A 22201-nucleotide genomic window follows, 5' to 3' on the forward strand; every position below is an offset into this window, starting at 1 on the left:
CATATCTACTAACAGTGAGATTCTTCCTCACCTAGAAATTGTTGAATCTTTAGTACAAGTGTGACTGCTGTGATGAACAATATGCATCTTGCTTACGTTTCTAAGATTTCTTTAATTAAAAAATGTCTGCACAAAAAGTATGCATTTGGTCCTCCTCCTCCTTCTCCCCCTACCCCTCTTCCTCCCCCTTCTCCTCCTCTCCATCTCCCCTGCTACCTCTTTCTCTTCCCCCTCCTCCTCCTCTTCCATCAAAGCTGCCTATGACCCCACTATTGTGGTCCTGTATAAGTTTCTTCATGTATTGTGTCCTATATAAGTTTCTTCATGTTTTTTTGTAGTTGAGCTTAACCTAGGCACTAAGGTTCAAATATGCAAAGTTGCTCATTTCAGTTTGCTGGCTCCAACCCTGTCTTCAATAGATAGGGCTGTTCAGCTTTTCTATTACAGTGTATAATTGACAGTGGGCTTCCTAGGCAGCAAATCAGGCATTGCGGATTAACTTTAAAAGTGCCATAGGGAGTTGCGATGTGAAAACTTCTACACCAAATCGAGCATCTTTGTTCACCGACCTGGTTTGAAATCAGAATACTCAGCGTGTATCCTGAAACGCTGATGAAACCAGCTATTGTGTTTCCTTACAATTATATAGTAGCTGGTTTTACAGCCTAACCAGGAGCCATTGTACCCTAATCAGAAGCAGGTCACTGGGGGCCTGGGATCTCAGCTCCACATACTAAGTTTAAACTGTGTAAATTCTTTTAGCACTGAATATCCTGCTAAACTCCCAAATCATTAATATGGTACATAGCTCCTTAAGCCTGAAATCTTTAAAGGTGTATGTCATTGCTGAGAGAATTCTAGTCCATTTTCTTTACACAATAGTGTGTTTCCATTCGTTTTCTTTCTAGGATAATATGAACTATGTGTTAGTAAATAACGCTCTCCCTCAAAATCATCCCACATGTCCAAGTTTTAAAATAAGTATTAAGGGATACCTTTGGGTTTTCTTTTTGTTCCAAAGCCTTATAATTCATATATTTTAATTCAAAGACAGGAAGTTAAAAATGTGCTTAAGTTAATTTATATCTATTGTCAGTGTCTTACTGACTGTATACATCCCTGTGAACAGTCTGAAAGTGTCACATTTTACTTAAGCGAAGCAGATAAAGGGGTTGAAAGGGAAATGAATAAAAGACCAAACTATTACTGTATATATAATATTCTACCCAGTGCTGGGCAAAGAAAAATCTGTTTTTGTGGCATGGGATGACAGGTATTTGCTAGAACAGTTTGGGGGAAATTTGCATCTAAGAAGTTTAATAGCCTCCTTATTAAGAAATCCTAGGGAGTTCCCACTGTGACACAGTGGATTAAGGATTGGGGTTGCTGCAGCTGTGGCATAGGTTGATCTCTGGCCCAGGAACTTCCATATGCCACAGATGCAGCAGAAAGAAAGAAAAAACGAAAGGGAAGTTCCCATCGTGGCTCAGCGGAAACAAATCTGACTATATCCATGAGGACACAGGTTCGATCCCTGGCCTCACTCAGTGGGTTAAGGATCTGGTGTTGCTGTGGCTGTGGTGTAGGCCGGCAGCTGCACCTTCAATTTGACCCCTAGCCCAGGAACCTCTATATGCTGCAGGTGCAGCCCTAAAAAGACAAAAAAAAAAAAAAGAGGAAAGAAAGAAAGAAATCCTATGTGTGTGTGTGTGTGTGTGTGTTATATATAGGTTTTAAGTTCGACAGACCCATCTGTGTGAATATTTAACTATGCGTGACCTGGCTAATAATACCCTCTCCTCATAATTCAAAGAGAATGTTTCTTCATAACCAATGTATTAATAATAATAATTACCACTTATTAACACGAATCACTCTATGCTACACACTGAATACTTACCAAATGCAACATTTTGAGGACTTTTTTCACCATAAATTTATGTGAGAATTCCTCGTGGGTCATTAAGTTGAAGTTGTAAGAGACACACTTCCCAGCAGGTTCCAAATACTTTTTCTCCCTGGAGACAAGTGAGGAAGGCATAGCACCACCTAGTGGCCACCTCTGGCAGGAATTTGGACGCCATGGCCAGAGGGAAGCAGGAGGGGATAGAAGGGACCCAGGGAGAGGGTTTGGAGAGGCGCCATTGTAGTTACTAATGGAAGAAAATAGGAGGTGTAATTTGACAAAGGTCTTAAGGTAGTTCATCCCTGTATGCCTTAGGGTTCTTGAAAGATGTACTCAAAAAGATTAAAATTACTTTTGATTGCTGTACTATATTTCTCTGTATATGACACTACATCAGATGTGGCCAACTGGGTCTCTAAGATTTGTTTGGTTTACACGTCTATCTCATTTAATCCTCAAAACAACTTTAATCATTGTCATCACTTTTGAGAGGAAGAGTGAGTGGCTTGTAGAAAGCCACTGAAATGCAGTGCAATATTTGTTGCCTCAGCATTACCTATCCTATTACAGTTAATATGCTCCCCAAGTTTGCATTGCTAAGGAATGACAAGAGTGGGGCAATTTCAGCTTTCAACCATAACGCTAGTCTACCTCCTAAATGGGTTCCCTTCTCTGCACATAGACCTTTCATCATAATATACCTCAATGAAGAGTTTTCCTAGCACTTCCTCCACTGTAGGCTCGGGAGATGATTTTTCTAGCTCTAGCCATCAGGAAGCATTAAATTCAAGACTCAATTACTTGACTTGTGCTTCCCGCCACAGAAGCAATAGCAATTACCCAGGAGAAGAACATCATTCTCCTCCAAGTCTTAATAATTTGTTTTGACCTCATGGCTCAGGGTGAAATTGGGAAATGTCAGAATCATTAGTTTTTTCATTAAAATCTCATTTTTAGTTCTCAGTTATACAACAAGCAAAGGAAACATAACAGAAACTGTTTTACCCACATTGGGTTCACACCAGTCTCAAAAAAACCTCTTCTTCACATTAGAGGGTGGTGACCTCAGACGTGTGTAGTTGAAGATGAATACCCCATGTTCAAAGCCTTCTCCAGAGGTTTCTGAATCCTCTGCCCATCCACCACCTGCCACTGGTGTCATTCACTGCTCTTGGCCCCTCTACTCAAGTCTACGAGAGAAAGAAGCAAATAAGAAAATGAGACCTATTGGTTTGACAATTATTTATTGATTTTGTAAGATCGGACATTTTCACTATGTGAATTACGGGGTTATTTGTGAGTATCCTCATTCGTATCTTCTTTAATCACAAACAGCCACCAATATTGGTAACTTTGCTTTCCAGGGAACAAGGTAATTTGTGATGATCCGTTTTTCTGAACAGAAGCACATGTTCCTTCAGTCTGCACTGTCACTTAATCAATATGGCATTGTTAACAAAACAGAATGCACTGGAGAGAAAAGCCTTGAAATTAACATCTCACTTTCCCAGTTGAACTATCAGTTGCAGATGACATTCTCACCAGGACACTTTCGTATCTCATGAGATTCCGCATTTGAGAGGACATTTGCAAACTCACACCTGGGCTTATAAATCTGACCTGAGGACCAAGTAGACAATGGAAATAGATGTCCTACCTTCCTTGGGCCACTGGCCTCTTGGGTTATGGTGAGGAGTCCTGGGTGTGTGGTGGATTCCACTCTCCTTTACTTCCTTTCTGATTCATAATAGTCAATTTCTTAGTGGTTCACCCTCTGAAAAAGAGCTTGAGAGTAAGGAGAGGTTAATAGTAATAGTAGGTAATAGTAGTAGGTAATAGTAAATGCTCCATCACTACTGAGAAACCACTCATGTTTCTTCTAGCCATGGCCCATTAGCCTCCCATAAAAGGTGGTGCCATAAACCTTAATGTCCCAGCATCACTTGTCAGAACTCAAAGGGGTTTTAATGGGTAGGAGAAATAGATGAAAAAAAAATAATAATAAAAGAACTCCCTTGCCAACTAAAAGAATTCATGAAAATCCTAAGAGCAGGAAAATTTACTATTGAGAAATTTGAGAACTTAAGGAAAAAATGAGTTGAAAGGTCAAGATCAAATATAAGCCTATGACAGCTCTTATAGAAGGGTCTTCATTCAATAAAACAGATGGTATTAAAGAATGCAATGGCATTTTTCACATCTAAAATACTATTAATTTTAATATGTTTGATTTTCATTTGCAGTTCAAGCTCAATAGTAGACCTTGGGACCTTCTTTACACCATTTTTAAAAATTGTGAATTTGTTTTGCTTTTTGGGTAGCAAATTATATGAGGACTAAGACACCATTTTCCTCTTCTGGTCCTTGATGCCAGTGGGCAGTATTTTTCTAACTTAATTTTAATTGTAAGTTCCCCCTGGACTTACAGAGTGATAGGGTAATTTAGGTGTTTAGGATGAGGAGAAAGGAGGATAAAAGCTGGGCAGAAACATTTAAAAACAATGCACCAAAGCTGAGAATGTCTCCCCGTCTTCAAGGTTATGAAGCCTCATCTCTGTCCATAACCTTGTGCCAAGCCATGCCCTCAGCCTTTCTGTCCATCCTGATAGGCTGAAGGGTACATTCCCAAGGTGTAAATGGGCTGAACTTCAACCTTCTTATCTCTCTCAAGATGTTACTGCAATGACATAATTTCCTTCTCTTGTGTCTGACAGACTTTCTTTTTTATCTTCCCAACTTCTATAACTTCAGTCTTTTTTTTTTTTTTTCATTATCTCCACTAGAGATCACCAACAATTCCTCTTACTGTCTAAAAGATATAAAAACTCCATAGGAGAGGTACTCAAAATTGGATGGCTATCTTTCTCAAAACTTTCAAAGCCTTTGAGTCTTCTAGTTGCTAGAATAAGAAAATGGTATCAATAAACATTTTCCATCCAAAGTCTTTATCCATGTATTAGTTTTCCCACTTGGAAAAGAATGCCTAGAATTCATCCAATTTCCTGCAAGATCTATGACTCAGAAAATGTTAACAAAGTGCTTGGGTAACTTAGCATGATGAGTGTTTTGGGTCTGCTTTATAACAACCATCAAAGCAGATTAAATTCTACAGTAGATCAGGCATTTCATCTTTCAGACCAAGAAAGAGTAGTATGTTGGAGGAGGTACCTGAAAAAACTTGATTCTGCATGAGGAACACGGAGAGTCAGAAGGCACAGCTCTGGTGGAAGTTCTGTCATTAACTTGTTGCATAATCAGGCAAGTCATCTTATCTTCTGGGGCCACAGTTTTCCACATCTCTAGTCAGAGAGTTGTACTGAATCAGGGGTTTCAAACTGGACCTGGAGACCAGGGCTCCATACACACTACCAGCTGAAAGAACTCTTTGAGTTAGTACTTTGCAATCTGACTTTTTAAGAAACACTTCTCAAAGTGTTCTATCATGTGCCAGGTGTACAGCTCATTGTAGCAGAGACTTTTCAAGGTCATTTCTAGCTTTAAAATACAGGGTTTCCAGAAGATCCCTGGTGGCTCAGTAGGTTAAGGATCTGGCATTGTCACTGCAGCAGCTTGGGTCACTGCTGTGGTTTGGGTTTGATCCCTTGTCCAGGAAATTCTACATGCTGTGGGTTCAGCCAAATTAAAAAAAGAAAAATACTGTGTTTCCATGAAACTAATATTCTCTACACTTGGCAGTATCTGGATTAGCATGAAGTATTATTCATCAGAATGTACTCTTTTTTTAAAATGTGTAATTAATACCATATGTGAATGAAATGATTTATTTGGCGAGCCTATCACAGTAATGGTGGTCCTATGATGTACACTTACAATTTGCAATATAAATTCGTGGACGTAATGGCTGGAGAGCATTTGCCAGGGTGCTTATCACAGTGAATACTTCAGGAAGTAATAGTTGATAGGATAATGGCAGTGGCATTGGTTAGAATACCTCACTACTCAAAGTGCAACAGCAACATCAATATTACCTGGGAGCTCATTGGAAATGTAGAGTCTCAGGCCCCACCCAGACCTCCTGCATCAGAACCTGCATTTTAATGCACCCCTTGGTGATTTGTGTGCTCATATAAGTTTGAGAAGCACTGTCATAGAAAAAGTCTTGCGATTCACCAACTTGATGGAGCTCATACTGAGAGTAAATCATAGGGGTTGGGAGTCACACCCAAGTCAGGAGATGCTAAGGCCAGTGCCTCTCTCTTGTTCCTTAGCGATCATCTCTGACCTGAAGATATTCAGGCTTCCTGAGCCCCACTGGGGGTGTTCTTTCTCTCCTCCAAGCTGTAACTAAAGGCTTTTTTAAAAACACATTTTTATGTCTACCACAGTAGCATCAGCACTATAATTTTGTTTTATTTTTCACATTTTTAATTATTCAGCTGTTTTATTTGTCACCATTTAGGGAATTATTACAAAACTTATGTCTACAATGCTTCTGATGAATGCATATTTAGGCAACTAAACAGATGTAGAATGGGTTGACTGCTTTGATAAAATTAAACATTGATGAAACATATATTTGCACAGCAATAATGATGCTGGCATTTGTATAAATAATAACAGATCTATTTCCCTAATCATCTAGAAGAGAAAAAACAGCGAGGGGGTGACAGAATTACCAAATATGTCTCACTTACTAGGCAGATCATTTTCAAATGTGAGTTTTTTTTATGTGAATAAAATTATGTTAATTTATTGCATCTATTACCACTTTAAATTGAAAGAAGTATATTTGAGCAGAAAACAATGTGTATGAGACCTGAAACATATTTCCAGGATATGGCATAATTTCCAGAGCTTCTTTGTACGTCACGGAAGGTGCATGTTTTTAATGTATTCCTCTGCAGCACCATAGCTTGATTTTGTACAAGATGTGTTTTGAGACGGAAGCCTAAGTTCCACATTTGTTTTTCACATTTTAACCCCTCTTAAATTGAGATCTGGCTTATCATGGATGGCATGTCACAGTTTGATTGATAGCAATTTTTTTTCTTTTTTACAATCAAATGGATCTTAAAATCAATTAAATTTAGAACCCCCAGTGAACTTAATGCTTGTCCACAAGGAACACCATAGCAAGTATAATGGGACAGGAAGGATTCATTACCCCCAACCATATTCAAGGAAGAAGAGATGGAGAAAGAGAAAGGAATGAAATTAAATAAGCAAAGAATCCATGGATTTCTTTTTTCACAGAGCCAGAGAGAAGCATTGTGGAAGATAAGATAATTTAGCAAAAGGGCAAGAAAGAACAATAAGGGAAATGGAAAACAAAAGGAGACCAAATAAAGCATCAAGATGGAAAATGTAACCAATGAGTTACAACAGTCAATTTGCTGCTCCCTTTTTTAAATTACACTCACTGGTCAATAGAGCTTCTGGAGGTGGGCTGTGGGAGACATTCCCAGCATCCTTCAGGAGGTATTTACTCTTCCCTGGCTTATACACCCCCGCCACACACACACCCTCTGAACTTTCTTCTCTTTCCCTGCCTCCTACCTCTCACCCTGTCCCAAACCACCTGGGAGGGTGTAAATGATTGTTACAACTTCTGTTTGTTTGTTCTTTCAGGTGATATCAAGATTATCGAACAAATCTGCAGTCTCACAGGTATGGCTTTTGCCAAAGAGCAAAATACTTATCTAAAATGTGTAGGATTTCCAGAGTTCCTGTTGTGGCTCATCAGATTAAGAGCCCCACATAGTGTCCATGAGGATGCAGGTTCAACGCCGGGTGCTCAGTGAGTTAAGGATCTGGCGTTGCCACATGCTGAAGCATAGTTCACAGATCTGGCGTTGCTGTGGCTGTGGCGGGCAGCTGCAGCTGCAATTCAACCCCTAGTCTAGGAACTTCCATATGCAGCAAGTGTGTGTATAAAAAGAAAAAAAAAATAAAGTAAAATAAAATAAAATGTATGGGATTTCCAACAAATCCATCTTCATCTCCCCCTTGAGGATTTTTATGCATTCATTTTTTACTTCCCCTGATGCACTTCCCCATGAGAGATGTGGCAATGACTTTCATGAGTTTGGGAATATAAAAGGAATGAAACTCATGTATCTATTTTAGGGCTTTATTGTTATTGTTAAAAAGTAGTTTATCACCAAAACCTGCCCAAAGTAGCAAAGACTCAAGGTATTGATCTTAGAAGTATTGAGCTTTTAAGACAGTTCCAACTTTTAAGAACCCTCCAATTTCATTTTACCCTGAACAGTTTACTACCTAGACTTTGATGACTAATAATCCTGTGGCAGGAACCCCATGTACTCCTTTTCTTGTTCTGTACTCTTCTTGAAGCAGAACCTCCCCCCAACATTCATACACTTGCATCCACACAGACACATATGCATACAGAGGCACACGAATACATCAAATTATATAACACTTCACAAAAGACATTGATAATTAACTGAAGATGGTTGAGAGTGGGGAATAAACAGGGTTACTATTGAGAAGTTTTTTTTAAGCTCCCAAAGAGTCTCGGTGCTGTCAACCAAGTTTCTCTCTGGCACTAGTTGTCCTTTCTCTTTCAAGCCACAAAATCTCTCCTCAGGAACTAAAAAAATGGCCATTATGTTTAAACTTTTCCCAACAGGCAACCTTTCCTCATTACTATACCTCTTTTCCACCAGACCTTTCCTAGAGTTTCTTTCTCACGAGGAGCAATTTAGCCTTCTTTTGGATTTTCCAATTTGAATTTCTTACCCCTCCATAGCACTCTAAAAATGAACATCCCTTCCAAGAATATAACATCCTTCACTTTCTTTTTTTTTTCTTTATGGCTATACCTGTAGCATATGGAAATTCCCCAGGCCACATATCAAACCTACACCTCTGTAGTGACCCAAGTCACTGCAACCAAAGTCTTCACCTACTGTGTCACAGTGGGAACGCCCATCCTTCACTTTCAAAAAAAGGTTTTTTTCTGTGTAATTAAGGCTGAAGTTCATTTATAATCTCGAAACCACCAGGATAACTGGGCTTTTGAGACAATAGAGGTTTATTTCTCTCTCATAGACAAGGTCCGAGATCAGCAATGTAACAGTGTCAATGGAATCTGGGGATTTCCTTTTTTTATTTCATGATCCTCAATGTATGTCTTCCCCCTTCTCATTCTGTAAGATGGCTGCTGGAGATCCACCCATTTCATCAATATTCCAGACTAGAAACTAAATAAATGTGAAAGAGGAAGATAGAAGCTTCCAGTTTTCTAGGAATCTTCCTAAGATTTCCTTATAACCTGTCCACTTACACACCACCATCATCCCAGAACTTAGCCTCATGGCCAAACCAAGTGGCAAAGGAAGTTGAACGTGTGGTCTTTGGGCAATGCACATCTTAGCAAGTGCTAAGCATTCTGTTAATTAAGATAAGAGAGAAGGGGAGATTATGTAAAATCTCCCTGCACTCTCTACAGTACCTGCCCTGATGTACTAAGTGATGTACATTTATGTTGTTCCAATTTCTTCTTGATCACATCATTACAAGGGCAAGCATTTAGTAAGCACATTCAATGCATATCACTAAGTGTTCAACTTCCATTATCTAATATCTAATTTTCTCTTCACACTATTGCCTATTTATAGGTGAGGAAACCAGGGCTTTAAACAATCATATTATTTGACTAAGGTAGTTAGTAAGTCACAGGTCTTTTAGAATTGTGTGATTTGTGGTTGGACTTTGTACAGTGTATACAGGTGAATCCAAGGACACAAAGGAGGAAGATGCTTCTATTTCTGATGGCTTGAAGAAAGTAACTGGTGCTCCTGCACAGAGGCTTCATGTAGGACTAAGTATTTAATCATTTAATAAATTTGGATCTTGTCTGCAATGATGGTATATGGGATGATTAACACTTGGTGTAAATAATGTTGGCTGCCCTGATCACAGAAATACAGTATCTAGGCAACTTGTTCAAGGCACCAAGTCTCCATGACAAAATGTAAATGTTGAAAATTAAACGAACTTGTAGACATATAAGAAATAGGTCTTATAGGTTACTAGTCAGAAGGTTCTATTAGAACCACTGGCACCTCCTTGAAACAAAGGAATGGTTAAATTGCTCATGAAAATATAAATAGAAATCCAGTTAGAGAATGTACTCACTGTTTTTAATTTCTCTAATATGTTTTCCCTGTTGAGTCTTTAGCTGGGTAAACTCATTTTTCTATCTATAAAAGTAGTATACAAATGTTCTTCTGAAATTCCACATGGGTCCAACTTTTGTTGAAAGCACAGAATCTTAAAATGCTGTGGAAAAAAAATCAAAGCAAAAAAAATGAGATACATGACTATCTCAATAAAGAATTAGTGACTTTACCATTAATTAAAATAGTTGTATATAGTTGGAAAGATGGATCAAATCATTCCATTAGCTCAATAAATTTTTGACCCATAAGATGAAAATACAAAAACAAACAAACACTTCATAAATGAATGGATCATTTCACTTAACAACTATGGCCTAAACAGAAGGGACCTGTCAGTCACTACAGGTTCAAGTTCATTTTTGCTGTATAGATAGATAGATATAGATATGTAATTGTAACAGTAAAATTCATGTATACCAACAAACCGTTTATTAAGGTGAAATAATAAATGGAGTTCTCTTTTGGCACAGGGGGTTAAGAATCTGGCATTGTTACTGTAGTGGCACAGGCTCAATCCCTGGCTCAGGAACTTCCACAGGCCGTGGGTGGGGCCAAAAAAGAAAAAAGATGAAGTAATAACCATGACAGCTCATGACATTTAAGTGGGATGGATTGGTAGCTTTGGGTTAATAGATGCGGACTATTGCCTTTGGAATGGCTTAGCAATGAGATCTTGCTGTGTAGCACTGGGAACTATGTCTAGTCACTTATGATGGAGCATGATAATGTGAGAAAACAGAATGTAAACATGTATATGTAACTGGGTCACCATGCTGTACAGTAGAAAATTGACAGAACACTGTAAACCAGCTATAATGGAAAAAAATAAAAATCATTATGTATATATTTTTAAAAGTTCTTACTTCTAGATAAACTCTAGAATCATTTTCAGGTGAAGAATTCAAATAATGTGGCTAACTGACAACACTTTTTATTCTGTTGTTACTAAGCTAAAAAATAAATGTTTTTCCAAATGTAAAAAAAAAGTATTTTTAGGTCTTTTGGTTTATTTTTTGTTAGAAATTGTTGATAATTGTATTCTCAAAAGAAACTGAGGCACAGGAAAAATGAATTGACCTTTTGGAGCAGGGCAGCCATGTCTGGGGCAGAGCACAAAACACAGCCTCTTACAGTGATTGTTGAGGGCCATTAGCTTAGCTTTTTCTGCCATGTCTGTCCTGCCCATTCATCATCACCTTCTTTGTCCTTTCCCATCCTCTCCTTGCTTCTCCTAAACTTATAGGTTGAATTAACCCAGTCAAGAGCCCTATGTTAGGGTTTAACAAGACTCTCTCCTTCCTTTTCTAAGAAGAGGAAGGTGAGCAGATCAAACGGTTTGCTCCATTTCCTACCGAGTTATTGCTCTCCAACAAGGAGAGCAAAAGACACTTCTGATCTTCCATCTATGATCCAAAAAAGGAAAGAGTTTTATTCTCAAGGAGAATGAAATTTTGTGGTTGATCTCCACAGAAACTTCCACTAAAGACCCTATAACTTTAAAATATCAAGGCCCAATTATGCTAAGGGAAATTAGTCAGAGAAAGACAAATACTCTATGATATCACTAATATGTGGAATACATCAAACTAGTGAATGTAACAAAAAAGAAGTGGACTCACAGAGAACAAACAAGAATTACCAGTAAGGAGAGGGAAAGGGCAGGTAATAAAGGGTAGGGGATTAAAATGTACAAACTTTAAGGCATAAAATAAGCTACAAGGGCTTATAAAGCAACCATACTCCAATTAAAAAAAAAAAAAAAAAAAAACAGAAAAATTGGATCCAGAAGAGATAGGATCTAAAGTTGCCAATGCAGAGTTCCCATTGTGCTCAGTGGAAATGAATCTGACTACTATCCATGAGGACACAGGTTCAGTCCCTGGCCTCGCTCAGTGGGTTTAGGATCCAGCATTGTTGTGAGCTGTGGTGTAGGTCACAGATGCAGCTTGGATCTGGCATTGCTGTGGCTGTGGAGTACGCCTGAGGCTACAGCTCCAGTTCTAACCCTGGCCTGGGAAGCTCCTTGTGCTGTGGGTGTGTCCCTAAAAGACCAAAAAATAAATAAAATAAAATAAAATAAAGTTGCCAGTGGAAAGATGGAAGGCTGTAATCCCCTAACCCAGAAAAGAAAATTTCAAAATGTCAAACAAACAAACAAAAAAATCTATAAGGATATATTATACAATACAGAAAATATAGCCAATATTTTATAATAACTATAAATGAAATATAACCCATAAAAATAGTGAATCACCATATTGCACACCTGTAACTTATATAAGATTATACATCAACCGTACTTCAATAAAAATAAAATGATGAGGCTACATGAAAAATGAATGAATAAATAAATAAATAAATACACTGTTAAGGCCCAGAATTTTGCAATAAAATTGACAATGTCTTATTCCTGAAGTACGCCATCATATACTAGGATATATGACAGGCTGATGAAAAGCTAGATGCAAACCTGGTACAATGCATCTTGCACATGGTTCCCCACCAAGAGAGTTTAAAAGACCAAGAGAAGGGTGGTAGGCTAACACCAAGAAAGCAGAGAGAGTAAAACTAGCAAAGATCAGAACTAGGGAGACTCTGAACACCTGAAGAAATAATAGCAAAAAAACCTGCAAAGTCTGCAGTTTAAATGGTAAGCATGTCTCTTGGGGATTGGGCTTTGTTCAGATGGGACCTGCAGCATGAGACATCTGCCTCTCAAGAGGTCTTCGCAACCTGTGCTAATCTCCATTATCCTCTGCTTTAGTCAGAGCCCAAGGGAAATGGCAGCATCAAGAGGAGACTTCCATCCATTGTGGAAGATGAGGAGGAAGAAGAGGAGGTGGGGGAGGAAGAGGAGACAGCCTCCCTCTCTCCCATCTACACGAGGGGATCCTCACGCAGCAAGAAGGCTGGAGGCAGTAAAAGCTATCTTGGCTTAAGCTTGAAGCAGCTCGCCTCAGGAACAGTGCCATTTCACTCACCCATAAGAGTCTCCAGTTCAAACTCCCCGAAAACCAAACAGGAAACAGAAGGCCCTAACCATAGTAAAAGAAAAGAGAAGAACTTGAAATTGCAACTTTCAACTTTGAATAATGCTGGACCTCCAGACCTCAGTCCAAGGTAAGCGTTCATGTCATGTAATCTTTCCTCCAGTGAAGGGGCTGCTTTTTATTCACACTAGAAGCTGACTTGTAAATTATTCAGCCTCTGGACCTTTCTGCCACACAGATTTGTAGCCTGGATGCTTCAGCTTTTTTAAACTTTGTGTGCAATTTTTGACGGTATGTGGAGGTGCGTGCAGTATCAGAATAAGTAGTTTTAGTCATACTCTCAAAAGGCTCCATTCAATGTTCAAATTGCCTTTATCCATTTAGCTCTACTATTTTATAGATGTCTATTTCTACATTGTAATTTTATAATTTATAAATGTCTGATGAAACTAGAAGAGATAAAACAAAGTCCATATTGTTATCCTGTCAGTAGCTGATCTTACCAAGTTTCATGGAGCAACAAGTGGAAATTATGAAGGAAATGAAGTGCAGATTTTCACTTCCCATAATATTTGCTTCATTATTGTAGATGACTGAAGTTCAGCTTTATTTTTGGTCTCTTCAGTAGGTAATATGGGATGGTTCAATTTGTAATTTTAAAAAATCACTTTAGGATCAAATAAGGATGATTGAGATGTTAAAAAAATTCTGATTCAAAAAATGTGAAAGGGATAGGCTATGCAAAACAGTTAAATAAAAATAGACACAGGGGGAAAAAAACATATCGAGTGCTTCCTAAGTTTCATATACTTGCTAATTTTTTTTTCTTTTTTAGTGAGAACATGCTTTTTTTAACTCAGTGAATTTTATTACATTTATAGTTGTACAATGATCATCACGACCCAATTTTATAGCATTTCCATACCAAACCCCCAGCCCAGCACCCCCACCCCTCCAGTACCCCCCCCAACCAGCCACCTTTGGAAACCATAAGCTTTTCAAAGTCTGTGAGTCAGTATCTATTCTGCAAAGAAGTTCGTGTTATCCTTTTTTTAGATTCTACATATAAGTGATAACATATGACATTTGCATCTCACTGTTTGATGAACTTCACTTAGCATGATAATTTCTAGGTCCATCCATGTTGCTGCAAATGGCATTATTTCATTCCTTTTTATGGCTGAGTAATATTCCATAAATCTGTATGTGTACCACATCTTCTTTATGCACTCCTTTCTCGATGGGCATTTAGGTTGTTTCCATGTCTTGGCTATTGTATATAGTGCTTCAGTGAACACTGGGGTACATGTATCTTTTCAAGTCTTGGTTTTCTTTGGATAGATGCCCAGGAGTGGGATTGCTGGATCAAACAGTATTTCTATTTCTATTTTTAGTTTTTTGAGGTATCGCCACACTGTTTTCCATAGTGGTTGCACAAATTTACATTCCCACCAACAGTGTAACAGAGTTCCCTTTTCTCCACACCCTCTCCAGCATTTATTATTTGCAGACTTTTTGATGATGGCCATTCTGGCGGGTGTAAGGTGATACCTCATAGTGGCTTTGGTTTGCATTTCTCTAAAAATTAGTGATGTCGAACATCTTTTCATGTGTTTTTTTTTGGGAGGGGGCCATCTGTATGTCTTCTTTGGAGAATTGTCTGTTTAGATTTTCTGCCCATTTTTTGATGGGGTTATTTTTTCAGTATTGAGCTGCAGGAGGTGTTTATAAATTTTGGAGATTAATCCCTTGTCAGTCGCTTCATTCACAAATGTTTTCTCCCATTCTGTGAGTTGTCTTTTTGTTTTGTTTAGGGTTTCCTTAGCTATGCAAAAACTTTTAAGTTTAATTAGGTCCCATTTATTTTTCTTTTTATTGTCATTACTCCAGGAGGTGGATCTTGCTGTTGTTTATGTCAGAGAGTGTTCAGCCTGTTTTCCTCTAAGAGTTTTATAGTATCCAGCCTTACATTTATGTCTTTAATCCATTTTGAGTTTATTTTTGTGTACGGTATCAGGAAGTGTTCTAATTTCATTCTTTTACATGTAGCTGTCCGGTTTTCCCAGCACCACTTATTGAACAAGCTGTCTTTTCTCCATTGTATATTCTTGCCTCCTTTGTCATAGATTAGTTGAGTGTAAGTGCGTGGGTTTAATTCTGGGCTTTCTATCCTGTACCACTGATCTATATTTCTGTTTTTGTGCAAGTACTATATGGTTTTGTTGACTATAACTTTGTAGTATTGCCTGAAGTCAGGGATCCCTATACCTCCAGCTCCATTTTTCTTTCTCAGGACGGCTTTGGCTTCCAAAGATGACACAAACAGATGGTAATTTTTCATTTACTATCAATTTTTGCCTTTTCAGGAAGTAAAGTTGTAAGAAGTGTTAAGTATTTTGAAGGTTAGGTCCAAAAATCTCAGAGTTTGTGTTCTGAAGTATGGATTCAAATTCTGTTTTTCTGTTTGTAAGGCAAGAGATCTTTCTTATATGCTGTATATTAATTACTCATTCAAAGAACACAGTTTATCCATTTAAAGATAATATTAAGGGAAAAATAAGCAAAAAAGGCTTAGTGAAAAGTAGAGGACATTAAATGTTCAGGAGTTCAGTTGGAGATGGTAATTTGAAATTGTAAGTTGCTTATCTCTTCTCCTTCCTAAAATTTTCTAAAATGAAAATAATAAATTTTAAATATGGAGAAAATGTATCAGAGCTGGAAAAGAAAATTTTATGTACAACTGATTCCACACTTATGAAAAGGTGTATTTTATCTTAAATATAGAAAAAGATTTTGAGGACACACTCCAAAATGTTAACGATAGTGGTGAATAACAGATGATTCTTCTTTTCTGACTTTGTACCTTTATGTTTACATTTTCTACATAAATTCATCTTTTTAAATAATGAGTCAATTTGATATTATTTACCAAGGAAAGCAGATTAGCTAGAGTTCTTTTTTTTCTTTTTTATGGCCATACCTGTGGCATATGGAAGTTTCCAGGCCAGGGATGTTATCCGAGCTACAGCTGTGGTGCTGATATCGTTAGGTTAAACACTTTAATTCTGGGTAGAGTAGTAAATTAAGATAAATTTAGGTAAGAGCATTTTTATAGCTTAAGATTTTGAGTCCAAGAATAAATAAGAGTCTAAGATAAGAAGCTGCTGTTCAATAGAAATATAACATGAACTAAAACTGTGAGCTACACAAATAATTTAAATATTCTAGTAGTCACACTTTTAAAAAGTAAACACAGGAAGTTCCCATCATGGCTCAGTGGTAACAAACTCGACTAGTATCCATGAGGATGCTGATTTGATTCCTGGCCTCGATCAGTGGGTTAAAGATCTGGCACTGCTGTGAGCTGTGATGTAGCTTGCAGACAAGGCTTGGATCCCACATTACTGTGGCTGTGGTGTAGGCCAGCAGCTGCAGCTCCAATTTGACCCCTAGCCTGGGAACTTCCATATGCTGCAGGTTCAGCCCTAAAAAGCAATAAATAAATAGTAAACACATACATGAAATAACTTTAATAGTATATTTTATTTGACTCCATATGCTCCAAATATTAGCATTTCAAAAGTAAACAATATAAAAATTACTAATTAAATAATTTAAATTTTTTACTAAAGTGAGTATTTTATAGTTCCAGCACATCTCAATTTGCATTAACCACATTTCAGGTTCTCAATAGCCCTATGAAGCTAATGGCTATCTTACTGGATTGCACAGTTCTAGAGTATCTAGAATTTAGAAATTTAACACAAGATGTCTTCTAGAAATAGTGGAATCCATGAATACAAATGCACAACTAGCCAATCCTTGTTATTTTAAACAGGATTGTTGATGGAATTGAAGATGGAAACAGTAGTGAAGAAAGCCAGACTTTTGACTTTGGCTCTGAACCAATCAGACCAGAGCCCAGAATTTCTCCTCCTCTCGGAGGTAAGCTCTATAATTAGTCTTCTCTCGAGGGGTGCTATTTCTTTATAACTTTTCATGTTTGGTACAGGCACTTCTTCACCTTCTCTAAGTCATTAAGGTAGCATTTGCAATTGTTCCTCTGTCCGGGCTAGATGCCCTGCTACTTCTCAGCCCAGGTAAAATGGTGTGTCAGGAGATTCAAACATCTGCTCTTCATCAGAGGGTAACTATGTTTTCCTATCATAAACACAGAATAATCAACAAAAGCAACATTACCCAAAGGAAGTGCTGTGTTGGCTGTGTATTGTAGGAGTGCTGGTATGTTTAACCAATTTATTTGGTAAGAGGCTATGTGCTTGCCATTCATCAGGAATAGACATCTCTAGAAGTATGTGAGAATGTCAGAAATGATGGAGAACTATATAAAACATCACTCTCTAGTGATGGTGAATGAATGTAAGTATATCCCTGAACCTAGCCCAGGCTCCTCTTTCACTCTTGGGTTCATTTCCCACAAAATAATTTGTTGATGTGATAAGGGCCAGGAAGGACAACATCTAAAAAGGATGAACCCATAGTGGATAAAGAGAGAATAATCAACCAGTGTTAAAGGGTTATAGGCAATCCAAAACCATCACCAAATACAAGGCCAGTGGTACCCTGCCAACCCTAACCTCCCCTTGTGTCAGGATCTCCTGCCAATTAGTAAATCCTTGCATGGACAAAGCCAAGTCTAAGAAAAACTTGAGTGTGTGGTTCTGGGGTTATCTCTTCATTTGGTAGAATACCAGTATTCTATCTCAATCAACAGTTCTTCCTCACCATTCATCATCTTCTGGGGAAATGGATGTGTAAGACTCCTTGGTAAGGCAATGATGGAAGAAGGGAAGGTGAGGCGAGGAATGCAGACATTAATCAACAATTCTGATTCATTCATTTAATGGAATTAACATGTGCTGACATTGCTCTGCTTGGGGCAAGAGGCACAGAAATCATAGTTTTAGTCAAACAGGTATATTTGCCGTGGAAGCTGATAGTAGGTCCCATGTGGAAGTTTTCCTTGTTCACAGAATTTCACCATGCCCTGCCACCCCCTTAGCCTCCTCCTCCCTTTTCCCAACATCTACTCCAACACTCATCCATTCAAAAAACAAGTGTTCTTGACTCTATCTCCTAAATATTTCTCAGTTCTAAGATTTTCTATCCTTACTGCCACCACCTTTTCTTTGCCATATTCATCTCTTGCATGCATTGCTACCAAAGTCTCTTCTTTTACACTCGTCTCCATACAGTGGGGACTTTTATAAAAAAAAAAAAATACGCATTTATTCTTATTACCCTACTCCTATGCTTAAATTCCTGAGATGGGTTCCTACTGCACTTTGTATGAAATCCAAATCTACTGCATAATTGCTATTTTTTTTTTTTTTAGGGCTGCACCTGTGGCATATGGAGGTTCCCAGGCTAAGGGGCGAATTGGAGCTACAGCTGCTGGCCCATGCCACAGCCACAGCCATGGCTACACCAGATCTGAGGGGTGTCTGCCACCTACACAACGGCTCATGGCAACACCTTTAACCCACTGAGCAGGGCCAGGGACTGGATACTAATCAGGTTTGTCTCCGTGATCCACAATGGGAACTCCCATAATTGCTTTTTAAATGTCTCTTTTCACTGATAGAATGAAAGCTCCATGAGGGTCAATATATTTTCTTTATTCACTTGTCTCCTCTAAAGGAGGCCTGGCCTAGCTTATTGTGGGTGCTGTCTTATCATTCACTGAGTCAATGGATTAATTTTGTAGAATAGCTCTGCAAAATGAGCTTTTAGTATCCTGCCACTTCAGATTGTTCCAAGTGACATTTTTCTCCCACAAACAAGTTTTCTACCTATAATTGACCAGAATTATACAGTCATATCCTGATATATATACTTGAATTAGATATAGATATATAGATATATAGATATAGATCAAATCCTTTCCACTCCAGCATGCAATGAGTCATCTGTGCTTCTGCTCCTGACTGATAAGAATATATTTGTAAAAGTAAGGTAGAGAAAAAGTGGAGATGAGGGAACCAGGAAATGGGAGAAATGACCTTTTAGAGCAACATAGGAGGAGACAGAAAACCTGTAGTGGAGATGAGAAGTGGGAGGAAAATGCCCTTGTGAACACAGGAATCAAAATTTGGAAAGGAAAGAGAGCAGGAAAAGAACATCCCTTTTCTATGGATTGGGCACTGGCTGTGATGTATTTTTAGAAAATGGTCAAAGAAAAGAACCATCTGGGCACATGGTAGTGATGGTGTTTGGGGGAGGGGGAGATTTGCCATGGACACGTCCAGTAAGTGTGTGGGTCACGGTCACCACCATAATGTGTGCCTAGTTTCAAAGAGTCTGTCGGAGCCATCAGAGGAATACTAGAGAGACAGAATGTACAGGGCACAAACATCAGGAAAGGTTAAAGGTCACGTGGGCTTCCTTCTCTGTTCCAATTGTCCCAATCCTGGAATATGCAGTTTATTCCTGAAAAACTCTTTTTTTGTGTGTGTCACTTTTCAGACCCGGAGATTGGAGCTGCCGTCCTCTTCATCAAAGCAGAGGAGACCAAGCAGCAGATAAACAAACTTAACAGTGAGGTATGGAGTTTTTCTTTCTTTGGTCATTTGTGGGAGTGGAAAGGGGATATAAATAAATCCTTGTCACCAGCAGAAGCGGTATAACATAGTCATTGCAAATAGCCACTCTGGTGTCTGGTAATAAATGTGGATGAATTCCCACTCAGCCTCATGTTAGTATTATTAGTCACTTACCGTCTCCCAAGCTCTATTTCCCATGTATAACAAAGAGATAGCAATTATGCTTACCTTATAGCCCATCTGTGAACTTTTTTTTTTTTTTTGGTCTTTTTAGGGCCACACCTGTGGCATATGGAGGTTTCTAGGCTAGGGATCTAATCGGAGCTGTAGCCAGCAGCCTACACCATAGCCACAGCAACCCAGGAACTAGGCCATGTCTGTGGCCTACACCACAGCTAATAGTGGCAATGCTGGGTCCTTAACCCACTAAGTGAAGCCAGGGATTGAACCTGCATTGTCATAGACACTAGTCAGATTTGTTTCTGTCCACCCATCTGTGGACTTAAATGAGATAATCTAGGTAAATCACTTAACATAAAGAAAGCATTAGCTAAATGATCATTATAATTAGTTTCATAAATATATTGATATTTGGTTTAATGGGTACTTTTTCACTTTTTTAATGTGCTCTCATTTTTAATGAGGCAAAGCAAGATCATTAGTCCATAGGTGAATCAAAAGTAATGACTCAATGTGATCAAATGGCCTGCAAATTCTGTTCTTTTCTCTGGCCTATATTTGCTGGGTAACTTTGAGCAATTTACCTCTTTAGATTTTACCATCTCTCTCTGTAAAATAAGATAATTTTTTAAACAACTTTATTCAAGTATACTGTACATATCATAAAATTCATCCATTTCAGGTGTACAATTTAATGACTTTTAATAACTTTACTGAATGGATCAACCATCACCATATAAGTTTTAGAATATTTTTACCTCCCTAACAAAATCTCTCACACTCATTTTTGATTAAAACCTATGCCCACATCCAGCCCTAGGCAACCACTTATCTATTTTCTGTTTCTATAAATTTGTCTTTTCTGGATATTTCATATAAATAGAGAAAGTAATTTCTGAACCACAGTCTTAATTTGGATGCCCCCCAAAAAAATTAAATTAAAGAAAAATCATATGAGACAATGATTTGGATACAAATAGTTTCTTTGGGAGGTGATCCAGGAAGCAAGATGAAGGAGTAGAGAAATAAGACAGAGAGGAAAGGAATGCAAATAAATAAGGGTGTATTAATGAGGTAGCTCTTTAGGTAATTGAGACTCCATCCTGCTGGAGCCACTGAGAGACTGCATGGGACTGCTAAGAATTGTTCTTCCATTAGGGGAGCAAAAGGAGTTGAAGGTGGTTCCTGAGGGCTTAACTGTAGGCTTACCTGCAGAGGAGACTGGAAAATCCTTCAGACAGGATTAGGCAGGAAATTCTGTCTTCAGTGACCTTCAGGGTAGACCTAAGGCAAGTACAGTGAGCAGGCAAAATGGGGTAATAGGGCTCAAGTTTTAGATTCTTTGATGAAATCTTGGTGGCAGATGTAACCAAGGGATGATATTGATGAGATGTGAGGAAAATGAAATTCATATAATCATAATCATTTTCCAATTGTCTATAGTAAGGGAAAATTAGGCAGCTTGTCATGAAGTCCATGGATTTTTTTTTTTTAAACCTGTGTTCCACCAGCTTGGTGAAAATTTGTGTTTCACTGCCATCTCTCCTCTGAGCCTATACTCTCCAGAAGTGAGATTGTTTCTAACAAGACATAGGTGGAGAGTTCTCTTGAGGCACAGCAGGTTAAGGATCTAATGTTGTCACTGTAAGGGCTTGGGTTGGTGCTGTAGCAGGGGTTCCATCCCTGGCCAGGGAACCTCCACATGCTGTGGGTACGGCCAAAAAAAAAAAAAAAAGATTAACGATGTAAGCAGGGCAAAAGGCAGACTAACAAAATGGTAGCAGAAAAACTAACGGGGTTGAAGTTATAGAAGTACAAGGACTTGGCCATACAGGGATCACCCACAAAATCCCTTGTTATATACACACCAAAAAAAAAAAAAAAAAACCTCAATACTCTATTGGAAACCTGGACATCAACTTTTGTGTGTGTGTTGCTTAAGAACACTTTATTATTGTTTTCTTTTTGTTTGTTTTGGACATTAACTTTTAAAAAAATTTATTGGGAGTTCCTCTTATGGCTCAGGGTATTAAGAACATGACATAGTATCCTTGAGGATGTGGGTTCAATCCCTGGCCTTGTTCAGTGAGTTAAGGATCTGGCATTGCTGGAAGCTGCAGGGTAGGTCACAAATGTGGCTCAGATCCATTGTTGCTGTAACTGGTATAGGCCAGCAGCTGCAGTTCCAATATGATCCCTAGCCTTGGAACTTCCACATGCTACTGTTGCAGCCTTAAAAAGAAAAAAAAATTTTAGAGTATGGTTGACTTACAGCATTGTGTTAGTTTCAGATGTACAGCAAAGTAAATCAGTTATACATACATATATCTATTCTTTTTCCCCATATAGGTTATTGCAGAACATTGAGTAGACCTCCCTGTGCTATAAAGTAGG

General features: G+C 38.3%; 1 protein-coding gene across 1 annotated transcript in view; it reads left to right on the top strand.

Annotated features, from left to right (window-relative positions):
* Positions 1–22201, top strand: part of KCNH8 (potassium voltage-gated channel subfamily H member 8) — a 420004-nt gene that overhangs the window by 365244 nt on the left and 32559 nt on the right. The window contains exons 12-15 of the mRNA XM_047754199.1: positions 7496–7534; positions 12839–13194; positions 16903–17009; positions 19551–19627. Coding sequence (XP_047610155.1) covers positions 7496–7534; positions 12839–13194; positions 16903–17009; positions 19551–19627 — 579 coding nt within the window. The remainder of the gene's footprint in view (positions 1–7495; positions 7535–12838; positions 13195–16902; positions 17010–19550; positions 19628–22201) is intronic.

Source organism: Phacochoerus africanus, chromosome 1, assembly GCF_016906955.1.
Source record: "Phacochoerus africanus isolate WHEZ1 chromosome 1, ROS_Pafr_v1, whole genome shotgun sequence".
Classification (NCBI taxonomy): domain Eukaryota; kingdom Metazoa; phylum Chordata; class Mammalia; order Artiodactyla; family Suidae; genus Phacochoerus; species Phacochoerus africanus.